The sequence below is a fragment of the Oncorhynchus keta genome, chromosome 21 (genome assembly GCF_023373465.1).
Source record: "Oncorhynchus keta strain PuntledgeMale-10-30-2019 chromosome 21, Oket_V2, whole genome shotgun sequence".
Classification (NCBI taxonomy): Eukaryota; Metazoa; Chordata; class Actinopteri; order Salmoniformes; family Salmonidae; genus Oncorhynchus; species Oncorhynchus keta.
The window spans coordinates 55,744,854-55,756,988 of record NC_068441.1 but is presented as its reverse complement, the minus strand read 5'-3'; the positions used below and the strand labels follow the sequence as shown (position 1 = coordinate 55,756,988).

General features: G+C 46.5%; 1 protein-coding gene across 2 annotated transcripts in view; it reads right to left on the bottom strand.

Moving 5' to 3' along the window:
- The window catches only part of LOC118378750 (extracellular matrix protein 2-like), a 49,163-nt gene that overhangs the window by 25,900 nt on the left and 11,128 nt on the right, over positions 1 to 12,135 (bottom strand). For both annotated transcript variants that reach the window (XM_052474276.1, XM_052474278.1), the window contains exon 2: positions 9,518 to 10,159. In XM_052474276.1, the coding sequence (XP_052330236.1) occupies positions 9,518 to 10,145 (628 nt within the window). In that variant the 5' untranslated portion in view covers positions 10,146 to 10,159. The remainder of the gene's footprint in view (positions 1 to 9,517; positions 10,160 to 12,135) is intronic.

The window sequence follows — 12,135 nt, the reverse complement described above, 5'->3', positions numbered from 1 at the left end:
GATACGGAGCGTTACCACAGCAATGTGATACAGAGCGTTACCAGCAAGTGATACAGAGCGTTACCACAGCAACGTGATAAGGAGCGTTACCACAGCAACGTGATACGGAGCGTTACCACAGCAATGTGATACAGAGCGTTACCACAGCAATGTGATACGGAGCGTTACCACAGCAACGTGATACGGAGCGTTACCACAGCAATGTGATACGGAGCGTTACCACAGCAACGTGATACGGAGCGTTACCACAGCAACGTGATACAGAGCGTTACCACAGCAACGTGATACGGAGCGTTACCACAGCAATGTGATACAGAGCGTTACCACAGCAATGTGATACAGAGCGTTACCACAGCAATGTGATACAGAGCGTTACCACAGCAATGTGATACGGAGCGTTACCACAGCACGGAGCGTTACCACACGCAATGTGATACGGAGCGTTACCACAGCAATGTGATACAGAGCGTTACCACAGCAATGTACGGGAGCGATACAGAGCGTTACCACAGCAATGTGATACAGAGCGTTACCACAGCAATGTGATACAGAGCGTTACCACAGCAACGTGATACGGAGCGTTACCACAGCAATGTGATACGGAGCGTTACCACAGCAACGTGATACAGAGCGTTACCACAGCAATGTGATACAGAGCGTTACCACAGCAACGTGATACAGAGCGTTACCACAGCAACGTGATACAGAGCGTTACCACAGCAACGTGATACAGAGCGTTACCACAGCAACAGAGCGTTACCACAGCAATGATACAGAGCGTTACCACAGCAATGTGATACGGAGCGTTACCACAGCAACGTGAGCGTTACCACAGCAATGTGATACAGAGCGTTACCACAGCAATGTGATACGGAGGAGCGTTACCACAGCAATGTGATACAGAGCGTTACCACAGCAATGTGATACCACAGCAACGGAGCGTTACCACAGCAATGTGATACGGAGCGTTACCACAGCAACGTGATACGGAGCGTTACCACAGCAATGTGATACGTGATACAGGAGAGCGTTACCACAGCAATGTGATACGGAGCGTTACCACAGCAATGTGATACGGAGCGTTACCACAGCAATGTGATACGGAGCGTTACCACAGCAATGTGAATGTGATACCACAGAGCGTTACCACAGCAATGTGATACGGAGCGTTACCACAGCACGGAGCGTTACCACAGCAATGTGATACGGAGCGTTACCACAGCAATGTGATACGGAGCGTTACCACAGCAACGTGATACGGAGCGTTACCACAGCAATGTGATACGGAGTTACCACAGCGTTAGCGTTACCACAGCAATGTGATACAGAGCGTTACCACAGCAATACCACAGCAATGTGATACAGAGCGTTACCACAGCAATGTGATACGGAGCGTTACCACAGCAACGTGATACGGAGCGTTACCACAGCAACGTGATACAGAGCGTTACCACAGCAACGTGATACGGAGCGTTACCACAGCAACGTGATACGGAGCGTTACCACAGCAACGTGATACGGAGCGTTACCACAGCAACGTGATACGGAGCGTTACCACAGCAACGTGATACGGAGCGTTACCACAGCAACGTGATAAGGAGCGTTACCACAGCAACGTGATACGGAGCGTTACCACAGCAACGTGATACGGAGCGTTACCACAGCAATGTGATACGGAGCGTTACCACAGCAATGTGATACGGAGCGTTACCACAGCAATGTGATACGGAGCGTTACCACAGCAACGTGATACGGAGCGTTACCACAGCAACGTGATACGGAGCGTTACCACAGCAACGTGATACGGAGCGTTACCACAGCAACGTGATACAGAGCGTTACCACAGCAACGTGATACAGAGCGTTACCACAGCAATGTGATACGGAGCGTTACCACAGCAACATGATATAGAGCATTACCGCAGTTAAACAACGCAAAGTTGCAATCATGCTGTATAATCTGAAACATTGTCACGCAATGCTGCAGTTAAATATTAGCTAGCTGCAACACTGTCAGTCGAAGTTTGGGTGAGTTGGGCTGTCGCTTTGTATGTCCTGAGTTCAAAAGGGAGAATTGCAGTCCTTCAGACACCCTGCAGCGAAAGTTTAAAATGTCTGTGTTATCTTCTACAGTCATGATAGCAACAGTCAGCGCTGTAATTCAGTGTTTCCGTGTGGTCAGTGAAACTGGCCTAGCCCTGCTGTGATGTAACAACATACCAACCTGGTCATGAGAGACATGAGGACCAACAGACCATACTGACTAATAAACCATACTGACTAATAAACCATACTGACTAATAGACCATACTGACTATTAGACCATACTGACTAATAGACCATACTGACTAATAGACCATACTGACAATTAGACCATACTGACTAATAGACCATACTGACAATTAGACCATACTGACTATTAGACCATACTGACTAATAGACCATACTGATTAACAGACCATACTGACTAATAAACCATACTGACTAATAGACCATACTGACTAATAGACCATACTGACTAATAAACCATACTGACTAATAGACCATACTGACTAATAGACCATACTGACTATTAGACCATACTGACTAATAGACCATACTGATTAACAGACCATACTGACTAATAAACCATACTGACAATTAGACCATACTGACTAATAGACCATACTGACAATTAGACCATACTGACTATTAGACCATACTGACTAATAGACCATACTGATTAACAGACCATACTGACTATTAGACCATACTGACTAATAGACCATACTGACTAATAGACCATACTGACTAATAGACCATACTGACTAATAGACCATACTGACTAATAGACCATACTGACAATTAGACCATACTGACAATTAGACCATACTGACTAATAGACCATACTGACAATTAGACCATACTGACAATTAGACCATACTGACTAATAGACCATACTGACTAATAGACCATACTGACTAATAAACCATACTGACTAATAAACCATACTGACTAATAGACCATACTGACTATTAGACCATACTGACTAATAGACCATACTGACTAATAGACCATACTGACAATTAGACCATACTGACTAATAGACCATACTGACAATTAGACCATACTGACTATTAGACCATACTGACTAATAGACCATACTGATTAACAGACCATACTGACTAATAGACCATACTGATTAACAGACCATACTGACTAATAGACCATACTGACTAATAGACCATACTGACAATTAGACCATACTGACTAATAGACCATACTGATTAACAGACCATACTGACTAATAGACCATACTGACTAATAGACCATACTGACTAATAGACCATACTGACAATTAGACAATACTGACTATTAGACCATACTGACTAATAGACCATACTGACAATTAGACCATACTGACTAATAGACCATACTGACAATTAGACAATACTGACTATTAGACCATACTGACTAGTAGACCATACTGACTAGTAGACCATACTGACTATTAGACCATACTGACTAATAGACCATACTGACAATTAGACCATACTGACTATTAGACCATACTGACTAGTAGACCATACTGACTAGTAGACCATACTGACTAGTAGACCATACTGACTAGTAGACCATACTGACTATTAGACCATACTGACTAATAGACCATACTGACAATTAGACCATACTGAATATTAGACCATACTGACTAGTAGACCATACTGACTAGTAGACCATACTGACTATTAGACCATACTGACTATTAGACCATACTGACTAACAGACCATACTGACTAACAGACCATACTGACTAATAGACCATACTGACAATTAGACCATACTGACTAATAGACCATACTGACTAATAGACCATACTGACTGTTAGACCATACTGACTATTAGACCATACTGACTATTAGACCATACTGACTAATAGACCATACTGACTAACAGACCATACTGACTAATAGACCATACTGACTAATAGACCATACTGACTAACAGACCATACTGACTAATAGACCATACTGACTAATAGACCATACTGACTAATAGACCATACTGACTAATAGACCATACTGATTAACAGACCATACTGACTAACAGACCATACTGACTAATAGACCATACTGACTATTAGACCATTCTGACCGACAGACCATACTGACTAATAGACCATACTGACTAAGACCATTCTGACCGACAGACCATACTGACTAATAGACCATACTGACTATTAAGACCATTCTGACCGACAGACTGACCAGTAGACTATTCTGACCGACAGACCATACTGACAGACTGACCAGTAGACCATTCTGACCGACAGACCATACTGACCGACAGACCATACTGACCGACAGACCATACTGACCAGTAGACCATGCTGACCAACAGACCATACTGACCGACAGACCATGCTGACCGACAGACCATACTGACCAACAGACCATGCTGACCGACAGACCATAAATCAAATCAAATCAAATTTTATTTGTCACATACACATGGTTAGCAGATGTTAATGCGAGTGTAGCGAAATGCTTGTGCTTCTAGTTCCGACAATGCAGTGATAACCAACAAGTAATCTAACTAACAATTCCAAAACTACTGTCTTATACGCAGTGTAAGGGGATAAAGAATATGTACATAAGGATATATGAATGAGTGATGGTACAGGGCAGCATACAGTAGATGGTATCGAGTACAGTATATACATATGAGATGAGTATGTAGACAAAGTAAACAAAGTGGCATAGTTAAAGTGGCTAGTGATACATGTATTACATAAGGATGCAGTCGATGATATAGAGTACAGTATATACGTATGCATATGAGATGAATAATGTAGGGTAAGTAACATTATATAAGGTAGCATTGTTTAAAGTGGCTAGTGATATATTTACATCATTTCCCATCAATTCCCATTATTCAAGTGGCTGCAGTTGGGTCAGTGTCAATGACAGTGTGTTGGCAGCAGCCACTCAATGTTAGTGGTGGCTGTTTAACAGTCTGATGGCCTTGAGATAGAAGCTGTTTTTCAGTCTCTCGGTCCCAGCTTTGATGCACCTGTACTGACCTCGCCTTCTGGATGATAGCGGGGTGATCAGGCAGTGGCTTGGGTGGTTGATGTCCTTGATGATCTTTATGGCCTTCCTGTAACATCGGGTGGTGTAGGTGTTCTGGAGGGCAGGTAGTTTGCCCCCGGAGATGCGTTGTGCAGACCTACCCTCTGGAGAGCCTTACGGTTGAGGGCGGAGCAGTTGCCGTACCAGGCGGTGATACAGCCCGCCAGGATGCTCTCGATTGTGCATCTGTAGAAGTTTGTGAGTGCTTTTGGTGACAAGCCGAATTTCTTCAGCCTCCTGAGGTTGAAGAGGCGCTGCTGCGCCTTCTTCACGACCCTGTCAGTGTGAGTGGACCAATTCAGTTTGTCTGTGATGTGTATGCCGAGGAACTTAAAACTTGCTACCCTCTCCACTACTGTTCCATCGATGTGGATAGGGGGGTGTTCCCTCTGCTGTTTCCTGAAGTCCACAATCATCTCCTTAGTTTTGTTGACGTTGAGTGTGAGGTTATTTTCCTGACACCACACTCCGAGGGCCCTCACCTCCTCCCTGTAGGCCGTCTCGTCGTTGTTGGTAATCAAGCCTACCACTGTTGTGTCGTCCGCAAACTTAATGATTGAGTTGGAGGCGTGCGTGGCCACGCAGTCGTGGGTGAACAGGGAGTACAGGAGAGGGCTCAGAACGCACCCTTGTTGGGCCCCCGTGTTGAGGATCAGCGGGGAGGAGATGTTGTTGCCTACCCTCACCACCTGGGGGCGGCCCGTCAGGAAGTCCAGTACCCAGTTGCACAGGGCAGGGTCGAGACCCAGGGTCTCGAGCTTGATGACAAGCTTGGAGGGTACTATGGTGTTGAATGCCGAGCTGTAGTCGATGAACAGCATTCTCACATAGGTATTCCTCTTGTCCAGGTGGGTTAGGGCAGTGTGCAGTGTGGTTGAGATTGCATCGTCTGTGGACCTATTTGGGCGGTAAGCAAATTGGAGTGGGTCTAGGGTGTCAGGTAGGGTGGAGGTGATATGGTCCTTGACTAGTCTCTCAAAGCACTTCATGATGACGGAAGTGAGTGCTACGGGGCGGTAGTCGTTTAGATCAGTTACCTTAGCTTTCTTGGGAACAGGAACAATGGTGGCCCTCTTGAAGCATGTGGGAACAGCAGACTGGTATAGGGATTGATTGAATATGTCCGTAAACACACCGGCCAGCTGGTCTGCGCATGCTCTGAGGGCGCGGCTGGGGATGCCGTCTGGGCCTGCAGCCTTGCGAGGGTTAACACGTTTAAATGTCTTACTCACCTCGGCTGCAGTGAAGGAGAGACCGCATGTTTCTGTTGCAGGCCGTGTCAGTGGCACTGTATTGTCCTCAAAGCGGGCAAAAAAGTTATTTAGTCTGCCTGGGAGCAAGACATCCTGGTCCGTGACTGGGCTGGGTTTCTTCTTGTAGTCCGTGATTGACTGTAAACCCTGCCACATGCCTCTTGTGTATGAGCCGTTGAATTGAGATTCTACTTTGTCTCTGTACTGACGCTTAGCTTGTTTAATAGCCTTGCGGAGGGAATAGCTGCACTGTTTGTATTCAGTCATGTTGCCAGACACCTTGCCCTGATTAAAAGCAGTGGTTCGCGCTTTCAGTTTCACGCGAATGCTGCCATCAATCCACGGTTTCTGGTTAGGGAATGTTTTTATCGTTGCTATGGGAATGACATCTTCAACACACGTTCTAATGAACTCGCACACCGAATCAGCGTATTCGTCAATATTTTTATCTGACGCAATACGAAACATGTCCCAGTCCACGTGATGGAAGCAGTCTTGGAGTGTGGAGTCAGCTTGGTCGGACCAGCGTTGGACAGACCTCAGCGTGGGAGCCTCTTGTTTAAGTTTCTGTCTGTAGGCAGGGATCAACAAAATGGAGTCGTGGTCAGATTTTCCGAAAGGGGGGCGGGGCAGGGCCTTATATGCGTCACGGAAGTTAGAGTAACAATGATCCAAGGTTTTACCACCCCTGGTTGCGCAATCGATATGCCGATAAAATTTAGGGAGTCTTGTTTTCAGATTAGCTTTGTTAAAATCCCCAGCTACAATGAATGCAGCCTCCGGATAAATGGTTTCCAGTTTGCAAAGAGTTAAATAAAGTTTGTTCAGAGCCATCGATGTGTCTGCATGGGGGGGGATATATACGGCTGTGATTATAATCGAAGAGAATTCTCTTGGAAGATAGTGAGGAATTCTAAATCAGGTGAACAGAAGGATTTGAGTTCCTGTATGTTTCTTTCATCACACCATGTCTCGTTAGTCATGAGGCATACGCCCCTGCAACTATTCTTACCAGAAAGATGTTTGTTTCTGTCGGCGCGATGCGTGGAGAAACCCGTTGGCTGCACCGCCACGGTTAGCGTCTTCCCAGTGAGCCATGTTTCCGTGAAGCAGAGGACGTTACAGTCTCTGATGTCCCTCTGGAATGCTACCCTTGCTCGGATTTCATCAACCTTGTTGTCAAGAGACTGGACATTGGCAAGAAGAATGCTAGGGAGTGGTGCGCGATGTGCCCGTGTCCGGAGTCTGACCAGAAGACCGCTACGTTTCCCTCTTTTACGAAGTCGTTTTTTTGGGGGGGTCGCTGCATGGAATCAATTCCGTTGACCTGTTTGTAAAGGCAGAACACAGGATCCGCGTCGCGGAAAACATATTCTTGGTCGTACTGATGGTGAGTTGACGCTGATCTTATATTCAGTAGTTCTTCTCGACTGTATGTAATGAAACCTAAGATGACCTGACCAGTAGACCATGCTGACCGACAGACCATGCTGACCAGTAGACCATGCTGACCGACAGACCATGCTGACCAGTAGACCATGCTGACCGACAGACCATGCTGACCGACAGACCATGCTGTCTAATAGACCATACTGAGGTAAAGTCATCAGGAGGAAAATATTTTGTATTTGGAGGATGAGGGCTGCAGTAGATATCTCAGATAGGGGGGAGTGGACGGGTGTTGTATGTGGAGGATGAGGGCTGCAGTAGATATCTCAGATAGGGGGGAGTGAACAGGTGTTGTATGTGGAGGATGAGGGCTGCAGTAGGTATCTCAGATAGGGGGGAGTGAACAGGTGTTGTATGTGGAGGATGAGGGCTGCAGTAGGTATCTCAGATAGGGAGGAGTGAGGCCTAAGAGGGTTTTATAAATAAGCATCAACCAGTGGGTCTTGCGACGGATATACAGAGATGACCAGTTTACAGAGGAGTATAGAGAGCAGTGATGTGTCCTATAAGGAGCATTGGTGGAAAATCTGATGGCTGAATGGTAAAGAACATCTAGCAGCTAGAGAGCACCCTTACCTGCCGATCTGTAAATTATGTCTCTGTAATCTTGCATGGGTAGGATGGTCATCAAGGTTAGTTTGGCAGCTGGGGTGAAAAAGGTTAGCTTGGAAGCTGTGGTGAAAGAGGAGCAATTGTGATAGAGGAAACCAAGTCGAGATTTAACTTTAGCCTGCAGCTTTGATATGTGCTGAGAGAAGGACAGTCTACTGTCTAGCCATACTCCCAAGTACTGGTATGAGGTGACTACCTCAAGCTCTAAACCCTCAGAGGTAGTCACACCTGTGGGAAGAGGGGCATTCTTCTAACCAAACCACATGACCTTTGTTTTGGAGGTGTTCAGAACAAGGTTAAGGGTAGAGAAAGCTTGTTGGACACTAAGAAAGCTTGTTGGACACTAAGAAAGCTTTGTTGTAGAGCGTTTAACATAAAATCCGAGGAGGGGCCAGCTGAGTATAAGACTGTATCATCTGCATAGAAATGGATGAGGGAGCTTCCTACTTCCTGAGAAGAACGTGAGGCATTCCCTACTACAGTACATCGTTCCCTTTCGTTGAAGACATCTGCTACCTGATTCAGTTCAGTAACTGTACAAATACACCAACCCTAATCAAACTGCTTAATTCATTGTTTGATTATATAGAAAATAAAAGGAACTGTGAGCATAAGTCTGTGTGCGTAACATCAACAAATATCTGGTACAGCAGAGGAGGGGGGGGGGGCAGAAATGGAGAGAGAGAGAGAGGGATTGAGAGACAGAGAGAGAGGGATTGAGAGACAGAGAGAGAGGGATTGAGAGACAGAGAGGGATTGAGAGACAGAGAGAGAGGGATTGAGAGACAGAGAGAGAGGGATTGAGAGACAGAGAGAAAGGGATTGAGAGAGACAGAGAGAGAGGGATTGAGAGACAGAGAGAGAGGGATTGAGAGACCGAGAGAGAGGGATTGAGAGACAGAGAGAGAGGGATTGAGAGACAGAGAGAGGGATTGAGAGACAGAGAGAGAGGGATTGAGAGACAGAGAGAGAGGGATTGAGAGACAGAGAGAGAGGGATTGAGAGACAGAGAGAGGGATTGAGAGACAGAGAGAGAGGGATTGAGAGAGAGAGAGGGATTGAGAGACAGAGAGAGGCATGGTGGTGGACTAACCTGGGATTACATTGTAGTTAGACTTTCTCTCGTCAACACTCTTGTACGACTCAATGAAAATAAACCCTCCGTCTCCTCCTGCGTTGTGTGGAAGACTCCCCAGCCTCGTCCCTCTGTCTCCTCCTGCGTTGTGTGGAAGACTCCCCATCCTCGTCCCTCTGTCTCCTCCAGCGTTGTGTGGAAGACTCCCCATCCTCGTCCCTCTGTCTCCTCCTGCGTTGGGTGGAAGACTCCCCAGCCTCGTCCCTCCGTCTCCTCCTGCGTTGTGTGGAAGACTCCCCATCCTCGTCCCTCTGTCTCCTGCGTTGGGTGGAAGACTCCCCAGCCTCGTCCCTCTGTCTCCTGCGTTGGGTGGAAGACTCCCCAGCCTCGTCAGACCCAGGGGGGGTTTTGATCTCTGATTGTCCCTGTTCCCCCTGGCTCTCCCTTTCCCGGGCCCTCCTGCCTTCCTCCTCTTTCCCCGTCCTAGTCCTACTCCCTGGAGCTGGTTGTGCTCTGCGCCCCCTGGCCCTCTCCTCCTCCCGTGGCCCTGGCCAGCCAACCCTTTCTGATCCTGGGCCCCAGCTCCAGCCACCTCCAGATACAGGTAGGCCAGGAGAGACAGAGAGAGGAGAACCCAGCGCTCCATAGCAGAACAGGAGTCTGTGTGTTACAGCGGAACAAGACAAATGCTGGTAAAGCCCTTGATATAGAGAGCTGCGAGACACTACGTCCAAAATGGCACCCTATATAGTACACTACTTTCGACCTGGGTCTCTATGTAACATGTAGCAGGGCCCTCGTCAAAAGTAGTGCACTATATTAGGAATAGGGTGCTATGTAGGATACGGACATAATATGTAGTTTCTACATGCTCTAGCGTAATAATAACAAGCCTCTGGTCTATGGTCCGAGTCAGACAGTAGACAGATTAGGCCAGGCACAAAAACCTCTCTATGTCACCAGGGCTGTAATTCTGTAATGCTTACCTTTCAGAGCTTTGTGAAGAGACCCCTTTAAATATGTGATGCAGCGCATTTAGGATTTAGACTGAATAATGTTAAGTGTGTTGATTGACAAAGAAGATGGCATGTTCACCCAGACAACAGCTGTCAATGCAGGATCTACATCCATCCTGTCACCTAGACAACAGCTGTCAATACAGGATCTACATCCATCCTGTCACCTAGACAACAGCTGTCAATACAGGATCTACATCCATCCTGTCACCTAGACAACAGCTGTCAATGCAGGATCTACATCCATCCTGTCACCTAGACAACAGCTGTCAATGCAGGATCTACATCCATCCTGTCACCCAGACAACAGCTGTTAATACAGGATCTACATCCAATCCTGTCACCTAGACATCTACATCCATCCTGTCAATGCAGGATCTACATCCATCCTGTCACCTAGACAACAGCTGTCAATGCAGGATCTACATCCATCCTGTCACCTAGACAACAGCTGTTACTACAGGATCTACATCCAATCCTGTCACCTAGACAACAGCTGTCAATACAGGATCTACATCCAATCCTGTCACCTAGACAACAGCTGTCAATACAGGATCTACATCCAATCCTGTCACCTAGACAACAGCTGTTAATACAGGATCTACATCCAATCAGCTGTCATCCTGTCCCAGACAACAGCTGTCAATACAGGATCTACATCCAATCCTGTCACCTAGACAACAGCTGTCAATACAGGATCTACATCCATCCTGTCACCTAGACAACAGCTGTCAATACAGGATCTACATCCATCCTGTCACCCAGACAACAGCTGTCAATACAGGATCTACATCCAATCCTGTCAGCCTAGACAACAGCTGTTAATACAGGATCTACATCCAATCCTGTCACCTAGACAACAGCTGTCAATACAGGATCTACATCCATCCTGTCACCTAGACAACAGCTGTCAATACAGGATCTACATCCAATCCTGTCACCCAGACAACAGCTGTCACATCCATCCTGTCAGGATCTACAGGACATCCATCCTGTCACCTAGACAACAGCTGTCAATACAGGATCTACATCCAATCCTGTCACCTCAGACAACAGCTGTCAATACAGGATCTACATCCATCCTGTCACCTAGACAACAGCTGTCAATACAGGATCTACATCCAATCCTGTCACCCAGACACCAGGATCAGACAACAGTCTGATCTCAATGTCACCAGGATCTACATCCAATCCTGTCACCCAGACAACAGCTGTCAATACAGGATCTACATCCATCCTGTCACCTAGACAACAGCTGTCAATACAGGATCTACATCCAATCCTGTCACCTAGACAACAGCTGTTAATACAGGATCTACATCCAATCCTGTCACCTAGACAACAGCTGTCAATACAGGATCTACATCCAATCCTGTCACCCAGACAACAGCTGTCAATACAGGATCTACATCCAATCCTGTCACCTAGACAGACAACAGCTGTCAATACAGGATCTACATCCAATCCTGTCACCCAGACAACAGCTGTCAATGCAGGATCTACATCCAATCCTGTCACCTAGACAACAGCTGTACAGGATCTACAGGATCTACATCCAATCCTGTCACCCAGACAACAGCTGTCAATGCAGGATCTACATCCATCCTGTCACCTAGACAA